At 44.4% G+C, this 24887-nt stretch overlaps 2 protein-coding genes across 15 annotated transcripts in view; both read left to right on the forward strand.

The window, feature by feature from the left end:
• The first annotated feature begins 606 nt into the window (after positions 1-606).
• COXFA4L3 (cytochrome c oxidase associated subunit FA4L3) lies at positions 607-4144 on the forward strand. Its single transcript, XM_084817191.1, has 5 exons — positions 607-646; positions 791-855; positions 1174-1259; positions 2243-2303; positions 3119-4144. Exons 2-5 carry the CDS (start codon positions 811-813, stop codon positions 3185-3187), a joined length of 261 nt encoding a protein of 86 aa, XP_084673317.1. The 5' UTR covers positions 607-646; positions 791-810; the 3' UTR covers positions 3188-4144.
• Positions 4145-6158: 2014 nt separating this feature from the next.
• LOC146337138 (uncharacterized) overlaps positions 6159-24887 on the forward strand; it is a 60961-nt gene continuing 42232 nt past the window's right edge. For 5 of the 14 annotated variants that reach the window (XR_014785364.1, XM_084817179.1, XM_084817183.1 and 2 more), the window contains exons 1-2: positions 7635-7722; positions 14202-14249. Coding sequence is in view for 5 of the 14 variants with exons in the window: in XM_084817175.1 (XP_084673301.1) it covers positions 16325-16444 (120 nt within the window). In the remaining 9 variants the exon portion in view is untranslated. Of the gene's footprint in view, positions 9402-9690; positions 9981-14201; positions 14250-16276; positions 16445-24887 lie in introns of those variants that run through there. The other 9 variants (XM_084817175.1, XM_084817185.1, XM_084817182.1 and 6 more) reach the window with 7 other exon arrangements.

The raw sequence follows: 24887 nt of genomic DNA on the forward strand, positions 1-24887 counted from the left end.
ACAGGATGGACAATGTACCAATAGATACCTTAAGCAGCCTCAAAGCCACTACTGTTTCCCCAATTGAACCCAGGGCCGCTGTGTTCAACTTTTTTAAAAAGTGTGGGTGGGTTAATCTGCCCCTAAAATCAACCCCTCTGCCCTTGTCCCAATCCCCCTAATCTCAGATAGTGTGACTGGTAGGTTGTGCTGGACATTGAGGGAAAGGCACTCTGCACATACTCAAGAGCTTCTACATAATTGAAGGGTGAGCCCTGACGCTAAACCACGGGCCAGAATTTAAGCCTCCCTCCAAAGCCTTCTCTCCCCCTCCCCAGAGCAACTAGCTAGGCAATTGCACCTGACTTCTCGACCCCTCCCATGTAAATAATTTATCTCCCCCCCCCCCCAGTTTAGGAACGGACTGCCCCCTCCACCGGGAGCATAGAGATTATTGCGTACGCCCGGCAGGGGGCGGCCCTGTCCCGCGTAATGCGGGACACATTGGCAGGTCCCCGGTGCGGTTCCTGCGCTGGGTGTCTCGTCCGGGCTACGTGACTTGGGACACATCCAGCCCTTGGGCGTTAGCGGGCTATATAAAGGGGAAACTGCCTCCTGCTGAACTCCAGTCCAGATCCGGACAGCCAGGTTGTCGTCGCGGGGGCAGGTGTGTGTGTGTGCAGTAGAACTGACTTATTAAATCCTAGGGAGAGGGGAGTGTAATAGAGATCCCAGGGCTGGGGGTACCTCTACCCTGAGTGGTACCCAGGATGCTTCTGATGGTAACTCTGGAACTTGGTTTTTCTCCCAGGTCTGCACCTGCTTGTTGCCATGGCGAATATGGGAATCTTCCAGCTGATGATGAAGAAGAAAGAAGTAAGTTTTTTGTTTTGTTTTTACACTGACACCAGACAGATCAGGACTCGGTGATCATCCCTTCCTCTGCCTAGGCAATGAGCAGAACATGAGAGCATCCTCGGAAAAGAAGTCCTTCTCCTTGTAAACAAGCAAGGAGGATGGAGATGCTGGGAGGAAAAGACCTGCAGCAAGGGATGTCACTCACCCTCTTCATAACTCAAAATCGATTCTGTAAAGGAGGGATGGAGCTTAACTTTCATGTTTTGTTTATGCATCTCTCGGGCTTGGCACACATCTTCTTGCTAAGGAAAACCCCGACTTCCTTGTGTCTTCCAGCTCATTCCTCTGGTTGCATTTGTGAGCTTTGCTGGATTCGGAGCAATATTTGCTTGCTACCACGCTCTGAAAAAACCCGAAGTAGTGTAAGTGACCTCTCTATGTTATTCATCTTAAACCAGCTGTAGGCTCTTTGTTGTTGTTTTTTAAATGAATTTAGGGAAACTATTTGAGAAGAGGAAGTTACTTTTCTGAGGGATTGGGTATATAGGACAAGGATGAACTTGGTAGCATGGAGTAAATTCAGTCAACCTGGTTTGGAAATGAAAAATTATTTTCAATTTGTCTTGCACATTTCCCAAAGAGGAATCAAGTTTTAATGTATTTAAAATTCTATGAATTAAGATTTTTTTTTAATCAAGTTTTAATGTATTTAAAATTCTATGAATTAAGATTTTTTTTAATTCTGACAACTTTGTGCAGAGTTTTGAACTATGCCTTATAATTCAGAAACATTTTCTGGTTTAATGCGTAATTCTGTTGTTTAGTTTCTGTGTTTTAATGACAATTAAGGACACAATCCAGCCAAAGTTAACCATTTTAAGGCTCATTTATTTCAGAGGAAGAGTTAAGGACATGAATGAAATAATTGGATTTTAAAAATGCTTAACTTTATCTGGATTGTGGCCAAGAGACTTTACAGGGCATATATTTTTAATACACATAGATGAAAGAAATGTAAGTGAAATGTTTCCATTAACAGTATCTAAGCATGCTTTCATCTTCTTTCACATACCCATCCTTAAGGCATTTTATTCCTGTATTAACTTTAAATCAGTAAACGATCTCAGCACTAACTTACTGTAGCCTTTAATTCAGGGCAGTAAATTGCAAAGCTATATATTTTTCCTATTTTTATATATGGATTGGTTAATAATTCAACTATATTTTCTAGGAAGTAAGATAAATTGAAATCAATAGGGCTTACTTCCAAGTAGATATATTTAGGATTAGAGCATAAGGTCCAGTTTTTGTACAATTGAAATAAATTGTTTCTTAAACTGACTTGCTCTTTAGCTGGGATGATATATCTGTATTTTTCATAATAAACACAATGTTTCACTTTTAGTTTTAATAAGGTTGGCAACCCAGAGCCTTGGCAAAATGTGAATCCTACCCAACCTCAGAAGGTAATGAATGCACTTAACCAACAAAGGAATTGCTTATAGAGCAATTTGTTCCTGCATTGTATTGTACATTTTTTTTTTTGAGAAACATTAATATTTCTGAATATGGGTTAATGTATAAATAGAGCTCTAGCATATATAGGAGACAATCACCATTAACTTAAAATAGCTCATAGATCCATTTCGCTATTACCTGCACCTGCATTTTAGAATTAATTCAGCAACTTATTTCAAGTGGAAGTTTTAGTTCTAGAAGGAGTAACAAAGCTTAATTTGTATATTGTTAATTAACACCGTCTGATAGTGTTATTCGTAAGCCTTGCATGTTTGAGCAGAGGATTCTTTGAGAGCAGCAAGAAAAGTAGATGCAACATGTTAAAATCAGTTGAAAGCATTTTCAGGGGTAGGGGTGATTATTAAGACCCTTTCCATACTTGTAAACTGTGTTGTCTGGCAACATAATTTAGTCATAATCATGATAATTTTATTCTAAAATGTGTGAGTTCCTTCTCCATTCAGAAAGGACCGAGATGACATACAGTTCACAAACATTTGGCTGCCCCCATGCCTTTAAAGGATAGATAGGGGACAGTCCAGTAAAATGTTGCTCTTAGCTCTTTCCCATTAGAACAGCTTTGTATTGGTTACATAATGTCCATAGTTATTAGAGTTTGCATAGTAAATAGCTATGTATATAGATACCTGTGTAAGGAAAATCATAAATGTGCAAGTTAAAACAATATTTAAGGGGAAATCGCTACTAATTTGGTGTTTTGTAATATTTTGCTCTTTGTCTTTTTGTCTCAAATCATTGGTAGCTGCTAACAATCAACCAGGAATGGAAGCCCATAGAAGAGCTGGAGAAAGTCCGAAACATAACAAAGTGATGAGGTGCCACCCCCTCCAAATGCCACTCTATGAATCTAGTGGAATCACTTCTGCACAAACTAGATTATCGAAACCAGTGTGCGGAAATGCTTCTGCTACATTTTTAGGGTCTCCCTCCAATTTTTTGGACTCTGGATCAGGACGATACTGTTTGCTTTAGAAGTTGCCCTGCACACATCCACACAGTCCAAAAATAAAGAGGTTGGCTTGCAGTCATAACAGCAACGTTTGCTTTGAAGAATGGTGCCCAACATTCTATATTCTAGGAGGATGTAACAGCTTTCATCCATTTGTGAGCCTTAAAGAGTTGAATTATTTTTGTCTGAAATAATACTATAACTTATGTTTTCAATAAACTTGGAATTTAAATTTAAAGTTGGTGCAGTGAACAGAATTCCTTTCTGTTCAATATGGACATGAGTGGTGCAGTTTTTACTCAGCCTGGAGTAGGAGCACTGGAGTCAATATTGCTTTAACCTTCTCTTCTTCGGAGAAAAATCTGGATTTTATTTATTTATTTATTTATTTTATTGCATTTATATCCCGCCTTTTTCCTCTTGCAAGGAACCCAAGGCGGCTTACATTATCCTCCTCCTCTCCATTTTATCCTCACAACAACAACCCTGTGAGGTGGGTTGGGCTGAGAGTTTGTGACTGGCCCAAAGTCACCCAGTGAGCTTCCACGGCTGAGTGGGGACTAGAACCCGGATCTCCCAGATCCCAGTCCAACACTCTAGCCACTACGCCATTTCTTTCCACCTGCTTTTGTTAATATCTTCCCATTTTTATTTTTGCAAAATACTTAAGAATAACTATCTTGTTCTCTCACTTGTTTCACATATTTAAGAAAACAAATGTAATGTACTACAAAAATGCACAGTCATTTTGAAAAAAAATGTTGATATTGCTCAAGGTGAAGAATGTGAGGTAAAATATATAACTCTTTCCTCAATTCATTCTGTGTTGGGAGTCATTATCCAAGTGCATGCACATGGATCAATATTTTAGTAGTCTACTAATGCTCCTTCCGGCCCTTTTCTTCTGAGTAGCAGGTAAAGGGAAGCCAAACTATCAAATATTCTATTGCTTGGCGTCACTACTAAGGGAAGTTTGAATTGGTCATAGTGATCCTAAAATATGCTCCTCACAAGCTTCTGCCAGCTGATTTTTAAGTGAGAAATGGTAATGCATATTTGAACATAAAAGCTCAAAGGGAAGATGCTGTGAATGCAGGATATTTTATGGTTGAATTATATGTTCAGGATGCTGAAAGAAATTATTCCTGTAATGGTTTTAGTAGGGGCTATATATGCAGTATATATGCAGTATTTAGTAGGGGCTGCGGTGGCTTAGTGGTTAAGACGCTGAACTGCAGACTGGAAGGTCGGCAGGTCAGCAGTTCGAGACCCGAGTGCTGCGTGACGGAGTGAGCTCCCGTCTTCAGTCCCAGCTTCTGCCAACCTAGCAGTTCGAAAGCAAGAAATTGCAAGTAGATAAATAGGTACCGCCTCGGCGGGAAAGGTAGCAGCGTTCCGTGCACCTCGGTGTTCAGTCATGCCGGCCACATGACCACGGAAGCGTCTTCGGACAGCGCTGGCTCTTCGGCTTAGAAACGGGGATGAGCACCGCACCCTAGAGTCGGACACGACTGGTTGGGGACACCTTTTATATATGCAGTGCCGGCTCCAGATCTTTGAGGGCCCTTGGGCAAGACAGCCTGAATGGGCCCCCTCCCTCAGTGAGTCTGCCATCTCGCCACCATTGCCACCAGTGGCTCCCACTCCTCATCCTCTTGCTCAATACTGCCACCACTTGCTTGCTTGATAGGCAGAGAGCCAGCGAGCAAGGAGGCCGTGGCATCTGTTGCTCCTCCTTCTCACCACTACCATTGTCTAGCTCAGAACGAGAGGCAGGGGAACAAGCAGGTTGCAATGGTGCAGAGGAGGAGCAAGGCCAGGGGACTGGTGCCAGCGTGCCACTGGTGAGGAATGGGCCCTCGGCAGGTGCCCGATCATGCCTACCCTTGACGCCAGTCCTTTATATATGCATGTGGAAGTAGGCTAGTTGGAGTACACAAAGGGATTGCTAGGCTCTGTTCCTCAGCTCTGTCAAGCATCTAGGGCTTTATACATATACACACAACCCTTTTGAAAAAGCTGAAAACCTGCCAGTCAACTGTTCTTGAGTGGGACTGGATTCAGCCCCCTGCTCTCCTTTTACAACAAAAACTGGTTGTTGCAATTCTGGATTTATTAATTTTTTAAAGGGCTATCCATTTTCTCTCTTCTTTGAGGCCTTCATGCAGATGCAAACTATTAATTTATCTACAATGCATATTTCCATGGTATATTTAAATTACAGCTTGAGAAATTGAACAGTTCCAGTAAGATGTACCCAAGGGAAAAGCTAATTAGTCCAACTATGTTTACACAGCAGTAACCCCAATGAAACAAACAAACTCTTAATATGCATCTAGTATGTAAACTCCAACACTGTTTCCATTTGGTCATATAAATGCAGCTTAACCCTTTCCTCCTGCTGGTGTAGTCCCAACTGAAGTCCCTTCTCCCCACAGCAGCTATGAATTTTGGGAAGAAAGCTCCTGTGGCTAATAACAGCCGGGCTGAGGAGATTTTTTTGTCAGGACTGTGGAATTGGGGGGAGGGGTTTGTTGGAGGGGGAAACAGCCTTCCAATAACCCTACAACAGCCCATGGGTTATTGGAGGGTTGTTTCCCCTCCAACAAGCCATGCTGCCCTGGTGTGGATGACATGACAAGCTGTGCCTGGACTGTGATTATGGAAATCACGCCTCCGGTGCGCACCACAATTTAAATAAGCCACCATTGTGTGAACTGGCCCTAAGAATGACTAAATCTAGATCCAGCCCAAGTACCTATATGTTTCACCTGTGAGATAAAACCAGAACCATTACATCATGTCAGAACCCCTGTCACTAAAAGATGCATTATCAGACTAAAAAAAAAGAAGTAATAAGTGTGCTGTATGATAGGTATCTGAAGCACAAAGTGGGCACTAAATAATAATCATGCTTCTGAAATTGAGAGCACTGTGGTTGTGAGGAGGTTTTCTTTCTAAATCATGTTTTATTTGAAAAAGGGAAAGATAGCTTTTTAACTTATCCAGTAGCAACTTTAACAAGATTGGGTTCATGGGTGTTTTTTTTAGAAATAAGAATGAGTCAGCAGAATTCGAGCACTGCACAGGCATAGATAACACCCGCCCTTCCTAATTTCTGAAAAATTTGTTTATAAGCCCGTACGCATATAAACAATTTCTTAACTACTTTCAAGTGGGAAAGTTAGCAGAAAGGTCATATGGTGGTTATGTGGTGTAGGTTCACACATGTAGATTAGTCAACAACATTCAGTTTGCAGCTGAATGTCTGACACAGACTCTCTGGAAAAAACGCATCTAATCCTCCATACGGGGATTAATCTGTGACAAGGCTAAGCCAACTTTTCAATGCCATACCTCAACCCCAGCAGATCTAAAGTAAACACAGATTATCATATTCCTGAATAAATTCAAAGTACATTTCACAGAAGACTAAATAAGAGTTTATTGGAATCACACCTACATGTACGAACAAACAGATAAGTGTGTGGAGCTCAGGAGCGGGGGCAGTGTAAGGCATCAGAGATCTAGTATATGGGTCAGCCCCCCTTACTCCCTGCACCACCAGATATGGTGGCCACTTCTGGATTGCCAAAAAAGAGGAAGCGTATTTCCATAAAACTGGCATGCGCTAATTTTTGTGTATATGTGCAAATTTATAAATAATTATTGTAAATGAAATAGAAATACCATACATCTCATCATAGTGTGGAAGACTGTGATCAGTGTGTCTGCCTGCCCAGGGCCTATCTGTTGATGGGCAACAATGGTTCTTTTAGTTCTCTGCCTTTAAAGTAGAATTGGACAGGACAGCCCTTGAAACAGGATGTCTTCAAACAGAGGATGGTCCTCTGGTAGCCCTTCAGATAGAGGACCGTCCTCTGTAAAAGAGGACATATGGCCACCCCATGTACCATACCAGAGGGAGTTATTGACCTGATTTCTGCACAATGCTGCAGCACCACACATACCGTGTCCAGACCCAATGTTGCTGCTCTCACCCAGATGGGCCAAGTGACCTGTGGAACTAACAGGAGTCTGGCCAGAATTATATACCTGTTGCTTCAAGCCTGGTTCCTCAGTCTGGGCAACTTGTTGCTTTCCTTGCCGTGCCGAATCAGAACCTGTACCTCTCTTGGATGACGTCACCTGCATTTGCTGAGTAGAGAAAATGCTGAAACCCAATATTATATGCCAGCATCGTCTGAGGTATTGCAAGGAATCGTGGGCACAGCTCTTGAGTTGTGTGATACAGCCATCTGGGGCAGCAAAATGCCTGACCTTTGTTATGATCAATGAGACCTAATTACTGTGCTTGGTTTTCAACAGGAACCACTAATTTCCTCTGAATCAGTCGATATGCTTAAGAGGGGATATGACATGTTACTTCAACAAATGTGAGTTCCTGTTCCCTCATTGGCTGTGGTAAAGCAAATGCAGGGGGAAGCATTTGCGGGCGAGAATCAGTGGGAGGGAAGGGATCTTTCACCCTCCTTGCACTTGCCGATTTCCCCCTGCAAATGTCCCTCGGGCCATTTCCTCCCCAGGCAAGGTTATTTCCATTCTTGTAGGCAAGAAAAAACAGGTTCATAAACTGAGCTAGTGGGGAGAACATTTGCAAGGGAGACTTGGATGGGAGAAGGGTCCAGCATCATCCCCCCCCCCCACTATGTCCTCCACATTAGTGTTACCTGGCAAACAAACTGGGTCAGGAATGTTTTTGCTGCATAATGTGTAGTTCCTTCTTGAGAACATGTTAATCTGCCTCTCACCATTGCTGGCACTTGCTTGCTGACAGGCATGGAGCCAGTAAGTGAGTAGGCAGTGGCATCTCACTGCCACTGTCATCTGCGCCAGAGTGAGAGGCAGGTGAACAAGCAAGTTGCATTGGTGAAGAGGAGGAGCAAGTCCAGGGGGCCCCTGCTGGGATATGGGCCGTGGGCAGGGGCCTGACCATGCCTATCTTTGTCTCCAGCCCTGTTGAGATGGAATGGAGGAGAGAAAATGTCATATCCTCCACTGATGACAAGAAAAAAATGGAGAATCCAACATTTTCCTCTTTCTTGCTTTCAGCAGCCCTAGAGGCGGCTGCAGGTCCAAACAGTAACCATTATTTATTTTATTTATTAATTATTGCAATTATATCCCGCCTTTATTCCTCTTGCAAGGAACCCAAGGCAGCTTACATTATCCTCCTCCTCTCCATTTTATCCTCACAACAACAACCCTGTGAGGTAGGTTGGGCTGAGAGTGTGTGACTGGCCCAAAGTCACCCAGTGAGCTTCCATGGCCGACAGAGCCTAACATGAACATCTGGAGACCCCTTTTGGATGGCCTAATACAAGTATTACACTATGAAGGGTTTGGGGAATTTTACTGATGGTCAACACGGCTACTGTTGCTTTTTGTTGACCTTGTAAATATCTCTCAATTGAGAGGGCAAACCATTGTAGCTGGGTATCAGTTGTGCAACTCAGAAAAGGCAATGCAAGCAAAGAGTTTATAACTATGATGAGAACGTAGGGAGCAGTTTTGTAAGTTTGTACTGAAGCAGGAATTGGGCAGATACAAGGACAGAGACATGGGCTCTTGACTCACATGTCATGTCATATATTCACTGGTGAATATGGTTGCTGAACAACGGTATGAAGGGACTTCTTTCTTTTCTGAAAAGCAAAAACCTTGAGGGCCAGTGAAGCAACTCAGCTGTGTGACTTGACAACTATCCATTATCTTCAGTTCATCTTTCAGTCAAAAATCAATACTTTCTCTGCTCAAAATATACCATTCTTTGAAGAAGCCGTTTGAGAAGGGATGCGTTGTTGCTAAATTTACTAGTGATATATAGCAATGCAAGAGCAAAGCACAGCAAGGTCTAAAGGTTTTGTCCATGCTTCAAGTTTCCTTTCACTGATTAGAACGTGGCTGTCTTGGCTTTCCAAAGAAACGCTGGAAAATAATCATGCGTGGCAGGATCAGTTTGGGCAGCATGAACACAGGATGGAACACTGTAACTCAGTGACAGAGCACATGCTTTGCATACAGAAGATTCAAGGTTCGATCCCAGCATCTCCAGGTAGGGCTGGGAAAAAAATCCTGCCAATCCCTGCCGACAATAATGGGCTAGATGGTGTGACTCAGTATAAGGCAGCTTCCCATTTTCATAAAACAATTACTGCTGTGCAAACCCCACGTTAGTTTGTACCTCGTCCTTGTGGTCCATTATCTCCCCCCACATACACACAATGCAGCCATGGGGCAAAAAGTCCCTTGGATGTCGTCGATCGGCCCAGGAAGAGTTGTACACATTTAAATGCATGATACCGCTTTTATGAGGCAGGTAAAGTATTCCCTTTGTGTTATAGGTGTCAGCAGGTGTTTCAGCAAGGAAGATAGCTGCCCCTCCATCTGGGTGTTTCTGAAAAGGCAGCTGTAAGCTAGCAAAACTCCATTTCCTCCTTTGGGTGTGGAAAGCAGCCGTGTATTTGTTACCCTTAGTCTAATGACTCATGAGAGTTTCGTTTGCCTACGTGCTGCAGAAGAATAGACAGAGGCAACCTTTCCTTGACTTTTTGTAATTTACAGTGTGTACATGGGTGTGCGTGTGTGTAAAATAAAAAATAAAATACCATGCTGTGTGATTCAGAAGAAGAGCACTATAGTTGCAGCTATATTTCCTTGCATTTTAGTCACCCTAACTTGGACCCACCAAGCCAAATGCAGCCCACTTGAATGGACTCAAGGCCAATATCAGGGGTTGGCATGACCAGGCACATACTGAGGCCCACACCCCTGCGGAGTGCCCACTGCTGGCCTCCATACCTTCTTTGCCCTCCCAGTGCGCCTCCTTGCTTTCACTTCATTCATTTATTCGTTCCATTTCTATACCACCCAACACCCAAAGCTCTCTGGGCAGTTCACAGCATGATGAAACGTAACATAAAACCTTTAATGTTCAAAAACAGAATTAGTGTTATATGTTTGGACCTTCTTGTCCTGTTATCAATCTGGTCGTCACATTTTGCACAAGCTGCAGCATCTGAACTGTCTTCAAAGACAGCCCCATGTGGAGCGCATTGCAGTAATCTAACTTGGAGGTTACCAGAGCATAGACAACTGAAGTCAGGTTATCCCTTTCCAGATAGGGGCATAGCTGAGCCACCAACCAAAGTTGGTAGAAGGCACTCTGTGCCACTGAGGCGACCTGAGCCGAAAGTGACAAAGATGGGTCCAGGAGGACTTCTCCTGGTAGCTTCGTAGCTTTGTCCAAGCTACGAACCTGCTCCTTCAGGGGGAGAGCAACTCCATCCAGAACAGGATGAGCATCCTCCATCTGGTCAGAAGAACCACCCACTAAGAGCACCTTAGTCTTGTCTAGATTGTGGTTCAGTTTATTAGCCCTCATTCCAGTCCACTGTCCCAGACAGGTTCTGAACTAGCACATCCACAGCCTCACCTGATCAGGATAAAAATGAGAAATAGAGCTGGGTGGCAATGCACTTCAAAACTCTGGATAACCCCACTCAACAGTTTCATGTAGATGTTAGACAGCACCCATACCGGAGAATACATGGGGCCGCACCACATCCTCCAAGCATCATTTTCTGGAGCTGGCCATCTAAGCCAAGTTTGTGGATGATGCCAAATTATCAACCCAGCGTGCAGCTGCTATAAAAATGGTAAACTCCATGTTAAGATTAATTAGAAAAGGAACTGAGAATAAAACTGTCTATATCATACTTCCCCTATACAAATCTATGGTGCAGCCACACTTGGAATTCTGTGTCCAGTTCTGGTCTCCACACCTAAAAAAAGATATTGTAGAGCTGGAAAAAGTGCAGAAAAGGGCAATTAAAATGATCAAGGGGCTGGAGTATCTCCCCTATAAGAGATTACAACAGCTGGGATTGTTTAGCTTGGATAAAAGGAGGGTAAGGGGAGCAGTAGCGTAGTGGCAAATTCAGAAGTGCAGGGTCCCTTTATGACAGTCACAGCCACGCTCCCTTCTAAGATTACACAACCTTGTAAGATATACAACCTTCAACTGGGATCCAAAAACAGTGCAGCTGAGAGTAAGACAATGGTATTTCAATTGGAATGTCTCAGGAAAAAATGCAGGGGTGTTAAAATCTTTTTCACTTACTCTCTCAAACACAAACTTTTTAGGTTTTCAAATATGATACTCTATGGAAGCTTCACCCTCACTCAGCAGCAGGGAAGGGGAGGAGACGGCTGGAAGAGCCTGGCCCACAGCAGTAGGCTGGGAGTGGGAGGGACCTGGCTGAGACCTGGCTCTTAAAAAAGTCTTCATCCCTGTGAGACCCCCAACCACCACCACTACACCCCTGAAGGGGAGACACAATAGAGGTGTACAAAATTATGCATGGTGTGGAGAATGTGGATGCTGAGACATTTTTCTCCCTCTCTCAATATACTAGAGCCTAGGGTCATCCTATGAAGCTGACTGGTGGGAGATTCAGGACAGATAAAAGGAAAGACTTCTTCACACAGCGCATAGTCAAACTATGGAATTCATTACCACAGGATGTACTGAGGGCCACCAATTTGGATGGCTTTAAAAGGGGGTTGGACAAATTCATGGAGGAGAAGGCTATTGATGGCTACTAGTCCTAATGGCTATGTGCTACCTCCAGAACGAGAGGCTGAGAGCCTATGTACACCAGTTGCTGTGGAACATGGGTGAGAGGGTGCTGTTGTGCTCATGCCCTGCTTGTGGGTTCCCGGTCAACAGCTGTTTGGCCACTGTGTGAACAGAATGCTGGACTAGATGGATCCTTGGTCAGATCCAGCAGGGCTCTTCTTATGTTCTTAAGCAGGAGTAAAACCACTGCAATGCAGTACATACCCTACTCCCAGCTCAGACACTTCATGTTCACGTGCACTCTCTCAACATGCAAGCAGTAAAAACAGGAGACAAAAAAGCACGCTCCACTTGCCTTGTGCTCTCCCTCTGAGTGGTTGTATGGATTGGGCCCAAAGGGAAAGGACAAGGGAATGGGCAGCAATAACAGTGATGAGGGAGAGGTGAGCCCACTGAGGGCACCTTGCCCAAGGACACCCCCCCCCCCGCAACCTGGAACCAGGACTGCAGGTACTTAACAAACTTCCCTTTTTGCAGGCCTCAGCAAACAGGAAAAACATAGGTTTGTTGAAGGCCTGGTGGGTCACCACACAGAAGTCATGGGCTGTGTAGTGCTCAGCAAGTAGCACATTGCACAGGCCTGCCATGAGGGCCAGCATCAAGGGTAGACATGGTTGGGGAGTTGCTGAAGGCCTACACCAAAGCAGAGGCTCACTGACAAGACCCCCCTGGAGCTGCTGCTCCTCTTCACCGTTGCAACCTGCTTGTTCACCTGCCTCTTGCTCTGGCTCAGACAACAGTGGTGGTGAGAAGGAGGACCACCAGATGCCACTGCCAACTTGCTCTCTGCCTGTCAGGCAAGCAAGCAGGTGGTAGCACTGATGAGAAAGAGGATGAGGAGCAATAGCAACCGGTGGCAATGGTGGAGAGAAGGTGGACTCATTGAGGGAGGGGGCCCATTGAAGGTGCTTTGTCCAAAAATCCTGGAGGCAGCACTGCCTGCCCTTACCTTAATTATCTTCAGCTGAATGAAGGTTGCCACTTATTTTTCTGGGCCCGGGCCCTTTAACAGCACCTGAGACAGACATTTTGGCAAGGGGAGAGTTCCCCAGCATGGAGATATAAAGTGGTAGGGAAGGTTCCAGTTGGTGTGTCTGTTTCTAGAAAATGGCACACAAACTGCCCATGATCACCAAAAAAAAGGAAACAGCCACAGTGATAGTGAACGGTGTCCCACATGTTGTTTGAGAGGCAGAAGCTGTGGTGAACTTTAAAAGCCTTTTCAAGAGGTATTTATTTACATGGGCTTTCCCTGTCTTGCAGTGGGTTATGACACTGCTCTGTTTCATTGTTTGTTTTATCATTGTCTTTATAACTTTTTAATTATTATTTTATATTGTTCCTACACTGTTTTTATATTGGGATTTTGTTTTTTTTACTGTGTTGTATGTGTATTGTGAACCATTCAGGACGCAATCCTATGGAGATAGGCAGCTGCCTCCGAATTAGGAGGCGACTGCCTATCCAGTGCAGGGCAGGAGAGGTGCAGAGGGGATTGTTCCCTCCGCACTTCTCCTGCCCTAGCCACGGGTAGACAGAGCAGGGAAGGAGGCTGCTGGACAACATGTGTCATACCAGCATTTCTGCCTTCCCCACCCTGGAACGCCCCCCGGAATGCCCCATTTTCGCTGTTCCCCGCCCCTATTCCGAGAGTGGGCTGCAGGGCCATTCCGAGCTGCCTGCGAGGCGGCAGGGGAGCAGGGGAAGGTCAGTTCTCTGGGAACCGACCTCGGAGCACAGGCTCTGAGGTCAGTTCCCGGAAAACCACATATCCTATGGCCATCTAGCCGCTGACTAGCGGCCATAGGATTTGCCCTCTCCTAGATTTTAGGATATTAAGTGGTATGCAAGTAGTATAAATCAATCAATACATTTTCAGTCCATGTTGCTATTCGCTGTCCTGGTCTTAGATATTTTCATACCCGAGAAGCAGAAAGTTAAAAAGGATGCCCCCTTTGCTCTGGATAGGAGTTAATTTTTATGTTGTTTATATGAGAGGTTGTAGGCAGGAAAACACACTTTCTCTGGAATCTTTTTTCCAAATGCCCTACACCTAAGCTGGCCAACCTAAGTTTCAGCCAGGAAAAAATACTGAAGCTGATCTTTTAATCATTTCTATAGGATACAGAAGTACTTTGCATGTGGTATTAATATTGTCATTGCATATACAGTGACTATTAATGACACAAAAATATCTTTCAACCTCTGTGCCAGGTGTGGAAGGTTTTAATTACAAGTCAGAACAAAGAAGAGAAGTGTAAGGTATGTGCTACAGATTTTTACATTTGCAAGGTAGATCTGTAATGAACCATGTTTGGGGTTTGTGTCTGATGAGGAGTGAGGAAATTGCTGGAGTATGGAATGTTAAAGTAAGCAAAAGGAGGAGTTGAAGGGAGCATGGAGTCACAATTCTAGTGGTGGAAATTTTGTCGTTTGATGGTGAAAAGAGGGAAAGGCTAGATGGTAGAGAGAATTAGCTGGGTCAGAATGGGTGCCTTCTAGTTGTTTCGGACTTCAACTTCCATCAGCCCTAGCCAGCATACCCAATTGTCAGCAGTGCTAAGAGCTGTAGTCCAAACCATTTGGAGGGACACTAGGCTGGAGAAGGCTGATTTAGGAGACAACTATCCCTAATCACATCCCAGACTCTGGTTCACTGTAATTTGTTTTCATTGCTCCACAAATGAACACTGCCTGTTGTTAACCCTGGGTAGTTGTCGGTGAAACTGAGCTAAGGTAGTCAGATGCCAAAGAGGGCAGGGCTCCTGCATCTTTAAGAGCTGTGTAGAACAGAAGATGTCAACGGGTGTATGACAAGCTACTCCTGCTGAAATTGTCTCTTTTGCACAACTATTACAGGTGCAGGAGCCCTGCCCTTTTTTTTTTTTTGCATCTGGCCACTCTGTGAAATTCATGCTTCATGGTGCAGCTTGGACTGGACCTTGGGGCTGAGGTCAAGGGTCCCACAGCCCAGCCCCCCCCCCCATGACCACCCAGAGAGCAGTAGGTGATAGGGCAGTAGCAAACAAACCCACTATCAGCACCTGGGCTAGTATGGGCTTGCCAGGGCTGACACTTCCTACCCGAGTATCGTCGTCTTCTAATTCTAATTCTTCTAATTCTAATTCTTCTTCTTCTTCTTCTACCTCTACTTCTAAATCTAATTCTTCTTCTAATTCTAATTCTAATTCTAATTCTTCTAATTCTAATTCTAATTCTTCTTCTAATTGTAATTCTTCTAATTCTAATTCTTCTAATTGTAATTCTTCTTCTAATTCTAATTCTTCTAATTCTAATTCTTCTTCTTCTTCTTCTACTTCTACCTCTACTTCTAAATCTAATTCTTCTTCTAATTCTAATTCTTCTAATTCTAATTCTAATTCTTCTAATTCTTCTTCTACTACTTCTACTTCTACTTCTTCTTCTAATTCTAATTCTAATTCTTCTAATTCTAATTCTTCTTCTAATTGTAATTCTTCTAATTCTAATTCTTCTAATTGTAATTCTTCTTCTAATTGTAATTCTTCTAATTGTAATTCTTCTTCTTCTTCTAATTCTAATTCTTCTTCTTCTTCTAATTCTTCTTCTAATTCTTCTTCTTCTAATTCTAATTCTTCTAATTCTAATTCTTCTTCTTCTTCTACTTCTACTAATTCTAATTCTTCTTCTTCTAATTCTAATTCTTCTTCTTCTTCTAATTCTTCTTCTAATTCTTCTTCTTCTAATTCTAATTCTTCTAATTCTAATTCTTCTTCTTCTAATTCTAATTCTAATTCTTGTCAGGGGAGCATGCATCCAAGCATGTACATGGTTACAAATGTTAATTTTATTTTTTTCACTGTAGGTATATATTATTCCTTTCTATAACAAAATGGTGCTTATTCCCAAGTAAACGTCAGGGCAGCAGAAGCAAACTCCATTTATTCCCATGGTCATGATGGTGCTGCGCTTTAAGTGGGTTTAAAGTGCAAAACCGCACATGCTCAGAGTATTCCTTCCTTTCTTTTTTTAAATCAAGGCTAGTAAACAGGGGTCTTGTTTTTACTCTTAACATATCAAGAATGTAGGAGCAGTTGTAAAACATAATGGCAGTGGCTGTGGAAGGAAGATAAATTTTAGTTGTATGCTTCACAACTGAATTAATAGCCATTTTAAGCACATTTTAAGTCCAAGGTCTAAAATTATCTAGTTGCACCACTGCCCATGCTTAAGAGGTTTTGACACCCCCACCCCCATGCCTACATTGTGCTCTGAGAATAGCAGGACTGTGATGTGCTCGTTTCACACAGAAACCAATGTAAGCGGAAACACTTTGTGAAATAGTAATTTGACCCAGAATGGGATTTCACCCTTCAAATATCAAGCAAAACACTCCACCCAAAGCTCCCTCCCTGGCTTTCATGACTACGCTTGCAACAATCCAACAATCTGACTCAAATGACATCGTTTCAACGAAGGTAATTCTGATTTGCATAGCTTTGGAGGTGGGGCAGTTATGGGAAGATCCTGAGACTCTGCTTGAAATGTGGTGGAATATGAAAGTTATTCAGTTTAACAGTTAGCGGGGTTCATCACTTATAATCAAAGCTCTCCAAATGTTATTCTATGACAGTACTCACACATTGGCATTTTAGCGGTAGCAAATCATCTTTCATGTTCCGTTTAGGATTTTCTATGGGAAATGCAAAATAGTTTTGAAAGCTAAGCCTGCATGTATGTAACAGAGCTTTAGGAGTGGCTTTATAGATAAGGTGAGTGGTGTTTTCCAGCACTGTATCATTATAAAACCTGACAATTCTATATGCGTCATAAAATCAAGACAATTTCTCCTATGACTAGGAATCTTGGCAAGGATGATCTGCATAATGAGAAGTACAACCTGGCCAAGTTTCAGAAAATTCTCGTGGTGGATTTCTGAGTTTTAATAGGTTTAAACGTTTGTTCTGAATGGCAGGTGTTTTCAACTGTTTTTTGCCTTCCCACAGTCTCCTAAATTTCTTTGTTGGGAAGTTTAGAGCATGTCAAAAATTCAAGGTTGTTGCAAGGGTGTGCCTTTGGTTGGGCTGGGTGAAAACCCATACACATTCGTAACGTTGTGAGATTTTGAAGTTCCTATTTTAAATGCAAATAGTGGAACTCATGTCATTTTGGCAGATTGACGTTTCTGTGGCAGAACCCACTTTTCAAAAGACAAATGGTTGTCACCAATGGTATGTGCCTGTAGAAGGGGCAATAGGAGATGCTGTGCCTGTGGTGTATTTTTGTGCATGTTTGTGCAGAGTGTGCAGCTGTATGTGCGTTTGCATGTAGAACAGTTTGTTTCTCTGTGTGCAACATGTATTTACACATGGCACATTGTGCACTGCTGTGCATGTTTGCATGTGCGGGTATGTGGCATGTGTCTGTGTCCAGCGTGCAGCTGTGTGTTGCTGCACAGGTTTGCCTGTGGTGTCTTGGTACATGTGTGGCCTGTTGCTGCACATGATTCTATGCACAATTGTACATGTTTGAGTGCGATGTGCTACTGCTTGTGTTTCTGTCTGACATTGTTTCATATATCGGTGTATGTCAAACTCCTTGCCTGGATAGGGGACTCTATAATTTGAATGTTGTAAACGGAAATGCTTTTGAAATGCCCACCATTACTATTGGGAAATTACTTGCAATTCAGTGACTTTTGACAAAACCACCAGCTGCAGGAAATGGGAGAGACAAGATAAAAACCATCCCTAGGAAAAAATGGCAGTGATGAAAACAAATGCCATGTAAAGAATTATGAAGGAAGCGACAAACTTATATAAATCTACAGTGTGGCCACATGTGGAACTTTGTACTGTTCTAGTTGCTCCAACTCAAAAAGGGCACTGCGAAAGGTGCAGCCAACCAAAATGATCAAAGGACTGAAGCACCTTCATTATGAGGAAAGGGTAAAGCACTTGGGGCTGCTGCTTCTTTTTTACTTTGGGGAAGGGGAAGGAAACTAAGGGCAGTATCCAACTGTCTCATTCCGCTAGACCCAATGCCATTGTGCTAACAGAAACTATGGGCAGAATCCAATGGGGCACTTACACCACTGACAATTCCCTTCCAACAAGCGGCGGGTCCCACTGATTCCGTCGTGCAAGTGGGACCTGCTTTATATCCACCTGAATGTATAAATCAGCACATGCAAATGTTATGCAAATTGCTGTCCTCTTTTGCGGTGATGCATTTCCTCTTTTTTGGACGATGCATAAATGGCCACCCTACAGGATGGCCTCCAAATATTATCTTAATAGTGGGTGGGCTCATATGGAAGAATGCAGGCCTTCAAAGATCCCAGTCCCAAACCATTCAGGACTTAAAAGGCCATCACCAGCGCTTTGAGTTGTGCTGGAAACAAACAGTGCCTAGAAATGTGTATGTCTATACCAGAAGTAGGGTTGCCACTTGTCCTGTTCTACAGAGGACAGTCCTCTATTTGAAGGCCTGTCAGAGGATAGTGGTCTACTTGAAAGTGTCTGACATTTGAAGGGCGGGCTTGTTTAAGGGGAATGAACCTTAAGAAGAACAAAGGGGCCTTGAAGCTGGCCACCAATATTTAGCTTCTGTACAGTCAACTGAGTACCACACAAGTCACCTAGTCAGATATCCCCCACTCTGATGAGATGTATTGTATTTCTATTTAAGTTACAATGATTAATTCTAAATTCATTGTAGAAGTCGTGCACATGCAACATCTATGTAAAGCTGTGTCCCCCATTTTAAGTGGTGCATTTCCTCCTTTTTTGATGAACACACCCCAGTGATGACTCTTGTATACTTGTGGTTGGCTTGAATTGTTGCAAGCCAACCTTGGCTGAAAAGCAGGGTATAAATATTAATAAATAAAAATAGCACAAATTGCAAAGCAAAAGTCACACTGTGGTTGGGGGACCCATGGTGATGTAGCTCTTTCAAAAATGTATGTCTACCTTCACTCTCGTTTGTTGGCGAGCAAGTGACACATCAGTCTGAACCACAAATCTACAAAAATGGACCCTCCCTTTATGCCTGGAACCTATTATTATAATATGCAGCCTTACTTTAGATCTTGAAGAAGCCAAGGGTTGCACACAGGAAGAACCACGTTTCCTGTTGGAGTAGGAGTCAAGTCTTGAGCTTAACTCTCTGGAGGCTTATTTTGGCAGAAGGTGGATGCATGGCAAGGCTCCAGAGATCAGCTATTTTTTGCCTCGACATTGTCTCCATTTCTTCGGGAGCAGATATGACAGTGCAATTAGCAAGGATAAAACTGGGTCGTTGCAGCTATGATCGCCACTGCTCCGGCTTTAACAGATAAATCTTATATTCTCCAGACGTTAAATGGGTACATTTTTAGAAGTGTTAAGACTTGCTTCCCTTGCAAACTTCAAAGGACTTCTGATGTGTCTCCTCGTGAGGGCACTAATGCAAGCCATTAATTGCTCCATTTGTACTTTTCCATCAAAAGCCCTTTAAAAAAGAAAGTAATAATGTCTGCCCAACTCCATTAACTATTGGATAGGCTATGGATAGAGTCATGCATAATAGATTCTCCTTCTGTACTACCGAGAAAATACACTGGGAATTAATTTTGAAACAATAATGCCCAAACAGACAAAGGGAAGCTTTTTTAAGATGAGAAAACTGACTACAGTGAAAGCTATACAAGAGCCTTCCCAAACCTGGTGCCTACCAGATGTCTCGGACCACAACTCCCATCACCCTTGACCATCAGCCATGTTGATGGGGGATGATGGAATTTGTAATCCAAAACATCCAGAGGGTGCCAGGTTGTGGAAGGCAGCTATGTAAGAAAGGGCAAAACATTGTCATCTCTGCATTCATCCACTTCAGTTCTTCTTCGCATCATTATATAAGCTTACTAGATGTAATTCCTAGTTTATTATGTTTAATTAATCCCTTTGTGAAGGGACCATAGCTCAGTGGTAGAGCACATGATTTGCATGGGGGAGGTCCCAGGTTGAATCCCCGACAACTCTAGTTAAAAGGAACAAGTAGCGAGTGATGGGGGGGGGGGGCCTGCCTGAAACTCTGAACTATTGTCAGAGGGTGCGTTTCCACCCTATTGGCTTCACTTTGTTTGCAATTTTGTTGTGATGTTTCTCCAATCGCATCTTCTCCTTTTCCTGTTTCCACAGCCCTTAAAGACCCGGCTTATCATTGCTGTAGCCTGGGTCTCTGTGCTGTTCCCACTGAGCTCTAATCGAATTATTTTCTTGATGGCTGGGTTGGGTCAGGTTACCCGCCTCCTCCTCTTGCTGATTCCTCCTCCCTCGTCCCCTCCAGTTAGTGGCTGCCTCCCCCCACCCCCGGCACTGTTGTTGCTCTTCTCCCTTATTCTGCCTTCCCAGCGACCCTGCAAGGTGGGCTAGGAGTAGAGATAGTGGCTGGCTCCCCCCCCCCCCGGCCCTGTTGTTCTCCCCCCTTATTCTGGCTTCCCAACAACCCTGCCGGGTGGGCTAGAAGAAGAAGTAGTGGCTGGCTGGCTTCCCAATTGAAGGCACTTTTTATACCCATTGAAATCCTAACTGTCAAGCTTTTCTCCCGTGTGGCTGAGAAGGGAGGCCCCAAGTAAATGCATTGAAGGGGATGCACGCCTATGCATGCCTACTCAGAAGCAAGCCACACAGATTTCAGTGGCACTTACTCCCAGCAAAGGAAAGCTGTACAGCCAATGAGTTTACTCAGAAGTAACTCCCCAGCCCACGCCCACACAAAGTGGGACAAAGCGCTAAAGGTGAAATACACAGGGAGGAAATGGTGAACAGAGCCAGTGGACGATATACTAGCTGTGCATCTCTTCATCTCTGCCTCCGTGGGGCGCACCCCTTCTGCTCCGCTCCAGCCCTTTTTTTTTCCCCTTTAAAGTGAGTTTTAAAGCGCACTTTCTCTTTAGCGGAGGAGCGGAAAGAGCTGTGTGCAGCATCGCCTCCCCTTTTATCTTCCCCTAAAGCAGGGATTGCGAAGAGAAAACTCCCTGGAAAAGACCCTGATGCTGGGAAAGACTGAAGGCAAAAGGAGAAGGGGACGGCAGAGGATGAGATGGCGAGATAGCATCACCGATGCAATGAATATGGGCTTGAGCAGGCTCCGGGAGAGAGCGCAGGACAGGAAGGCCTGGCGTGCTATGGTCCATGGCGTCACGAAGAGTCGCACACCACTGAATGACTGAACAACAACAAAAGCAGGGATGTGACTTAACGACTCTGAGTGACTGTCCCTGAACCCCCCTTAACTACTTGCAGCTCTCCTGATTTTCCTGCCACCACCTTGACTGGGAACTTCGTAGGGATGCCCAGGGTGGGCGGACGCTGCAATTGTGTGCCGGGGTGCTTACGAGTGCATCCCTTCATCTCTGCCTGACTGCTCCCTCCAGTATCATCTCCCCCTCTCCTTCATACGCAGCTGCTTCCAGAGGACGGGGGGCAGGTGAGCGACACACCCACAAGGGCCCCGGGGCAGGACTACGATACCAAACCCAGTGCGGTTGTGGAAACAGCTCAGTAATGGAGCCGAAGGAAGCAGGAAAAGTCAGATTCTTAACCAGTCGCAGAAGAAGCGGTTTTTCCACGATAAAATGATAAAATGCGGGGCTGGGGCTGAACGGCCACGATGTCATGGAAACACAGGGACCTCACCGCGCAGCCAGGTTGGAGTAAATTGCTGGTGGAAACACAGCCCCAGTAGAAACTTTAGGCCCTGAAGCCAAATCTGGCCCTCAGGTACTCCCCAGATGGCCACGCCCCTTTCTCTTGGCTCCACCCACTCCCCCATCCAATTGTTTTGTGGTTTCCCTGGCTTTCCTGCAATCTTGTACCTGTTATAGAAGGTTGAAATACCTCTCCTAAGGCTTAGTTCTTGGCAGTAAAAGTGTACACGCCTGCCTCTAAGGGCATTGGTATGTGGGCTGTACAAACTAGGAGGGGCTTGGAGGGTGAGTAAAATCCCATTTTGAAAGGGAAGGCTGCTGGTGCCAGAGAAGAAGAGGGAAAGAGGAGAGCTGAAATCCAGGGAACCCAGCAGCATGGTGAAGAAGAGAGAGGAGCAGATACGGCAGCTAGCCTTCAGCTAGAAAAAGTGAACCTCCACAGCAGAAACCGGCAACAAAAGACTAAAGGCAACAAAAGACTAAAGGAACTGAGACAAGCAATTTGTGTTGGTCTAACAACAGTAACACAGTTTATAGTTAACTGTGGCTTAAAGTTAGAGTTGTTTATATCTGAGTTATAGTTCTATTGGTCATTTTCTTAATATTATTATTTGCCAAACTTTCTAAAGTAAATACTGTTAAATATTTATTTGTCTCTGAAGTGATTGCAGTCTGCTGCTCTTTGTCCTAGTTATAAAAACCTGAAACATTACAAGAGTTTTTGGGAACAATCCTATGGCCCCTACACAGCGTGGAGGGGGGGATACTTCAAATTCCTGGATCCGAGGTCAGAGACAACACTCCGACCCAGGAGCCTGAGCTCCTCACCCCCTCATGTAAATAGTCAAGCAGCAGCTTTGGAAACGGAATTTTTGTCTGGACCTTGGCAGAGAGACCACACACACACACACACACACACACAGACGTTCAGTGTTCCCGAAGACTGCTCTTTAAGGCTAAAACAGGCATCACTTTAAATCTGTATCTGACAGCTACATCTCTCTCCTCCCTGCATTTTACTCTAGAGTAGATGCAGGTACCCTGATCTGGACTGGGACCCTAGCATGAGGGGTAGGGGATTTTTTTAAAGTTTTGGATTGGCCCTGCCATGCCTACTGTAGAGTAAAAATAAAAAAGATGTAGCTGGTACATATGGATTTAAAGCAGGAGTGGGCAGCTTTTGGCCTTTCAGATGGTTTGGCCCACATCTCCCATCATCCCAAGCCAGCATAGACTATGGTGAGGGATCATGGGAGATGTAGGCCAAAAATCTGGAGGGCTACAAGTTGCAGGCCTTTTCCTGATAACGTCTGATTTAAAGTTATGTCTGTTTTGGCCCTGACATAACAAAAAACAAAGACGCATGTTAATTGCGTCCACACAATTAATGTTATGTCCAGTTTGACCCGTAGTTTGACCTGGTCTAAGGCAGCTTCCTGTGTTCCCTACAAATGTTATTGCAGGGTCAAGATCCATAAAACAGAGGTATTCTGTGCAGCCAGACAAGGCAGGGCATGGCCCATGGGAAGCCAAGGTCGGACACAGGAACTGCCGCCAACCATGGGAAACCAACCAGATCCAGAGTCAGGAGAAGCCAGGGTTGCAGCTAGGTAAACGATCCAGAGAATCCAAAGGTTGAGAACTGATAAGAGAGCAGAACCGGCTCAGCCATTGGCAGAGTGAGACAATCACCTCAGGCAACTGATTTTGTATGTCATGGATGGGCAGCAAAGTGTCAGCTATTTCATTTATGATGGCTGTATTTTTTTACTGCTAGGGAGAGGTACTTGTGGGATGTTCTGCCAGGGGTGCCCAAATAACTTGACTGACCTTCACTCTCCTTCTGCCTCCTCCTCTTCTCTCACATCAACTGCTTCCCCCTTTTTATTTATTTTATTTTTATTTATTAAATGTATTAATCGCCCATCTGGCTGGTCACCCAGCCACTCTGGATGATGTACAATAGAAACAGTTTAAAACAACAAAATTCTACATTAAAACATATTTCTAAAAATACCCTAACCCACCCCAAATGCCTGCCTGAACAACCACATTTTCAATGCGTGGCGGAAGCTCATTAAAGAGGGGGCATGGCGGAGTTCCCTAGGGAGGGAGTTCCACAGAGTGGGGGCCACCACAGAGAAGGCCCTCTCCCTCGTCCTCAGCAGCCTAGCTGTCCTGGCTGATGGGACAGAGAGAAGGCCATCCGAGGCTGATCTTGTTGAGCAGCCTGTCTGGCCCCTTCAAACTTGCATTTTTCTCTCTCCTTTGCATTTTGACTTGTGGGGTGGGGCGCCATTTGCTGCTCTGCTTCGGGCAGTACAGTGTCTTGGGCCAGCCCAGGAGGGAGGTGCTAAAAAGCTGTCAGGCCAAACAACGTGTTGATTACTTGTTGATGCTGCGTGCTCTGATAGGGATGAGACGTCATGTTGCTGTCACGCACTCAGCTGCAGGGGGTGCAAAATGGAGAAAGCGGAAGAACCAACACGGGGACAGTTTAAGCAGAGGAGTGATGCTATCGCCTCCCTGTAATTGCCCACTGGCTTGCTTTCGGCCTCTGGTTGTAGTCCCTTGCAGTGCCGAGACAATAGGCAGGCAGGGAGTAGCAGCTGCTGTTCCTTTATTTGCAAGTGCGCTTGCTGTGGGCTAGAGGGACAGAGTGGGTGAACAGCTGGCAGAGGTGCACCGACAGGGGGGCTTTGCTGGTTAGCAGTGATCCCCCGGCTAAGGTGTGGGCTTCGGCAGGAGTTCTGTGATCCTGAAGTCTGACGCCGGCCCAGGCACAATCTTTTGCAGTTTTACTAAGAAGAAAGTACTGCTGTCTTCAATGAGGCTTAGTCCCAAAGTAAGTGTGTTTAGGATTACAACAACCATGGGATGCATCTAAATGACACATTTAAGCCAGTTTGAAGCTGGGTTGAAATCGATCTAACTATGACAATTCAGAGCTGTCCCAGCTGAGATTTATGGGAACTATAGCTTTAAGCAGGCAGTGGCTGGCTTCACACAACATGCTCACCCACTCTCAGTGGTTGAGTGTGGGCTGTTGTTGAACAGTGGGTTGTTGTTGAACTGTGGGTTATCGTGTTGACTGAATGCAACACGTCGTCCTTGCTAACCACCCTGAACAACCCAACAACAAACCTTGGGTTCTTAAGGTGACTTGTTTGAGAAAAATAAGCCACACTGCATGGTTAACAAGCCACCATGCGGAAAACGTGCTGTGT

This window comes from Heloderma suspectum, chromosome 11 (genome assembly GCF_057233095.1).
Source record: "Heloderma suspectum isolate Gila_16-S chromosome 11, 16-S_ref, whole genome shotgun sequence".
Lineage (NCBI taxonomy): Eukaryota > Metazoa > Chordata > Lepidosauria > Squamata > Helodermatidae > Heloderma > Heloderma suspectum.

Excerpts from the sequence above, each read along its gene's own strand:
- COXFA4L3 (XM_084817191.1), top strand. The coding sequence starts at position 811 with ATGGCGAATATGGGAATCTTCCAGCTGATGATGAAGAAGAAAGAA. Across the intron at positions 856-1,173 it reads TGATGATGAAGAAGAAAGAA|CTCATTCCTCTGGTTGCATT; the intron begins GTAAGTTTTTTG and ends TGTGTCTTCCAG. Across the intron at positions 2,304-3,118 it reads ATCCTACCCAACCTCAGAAG|CTGCTAACAATCAACCAGGA; the intron begins GTAATGAATGCA and ends AATCATTGGTAG.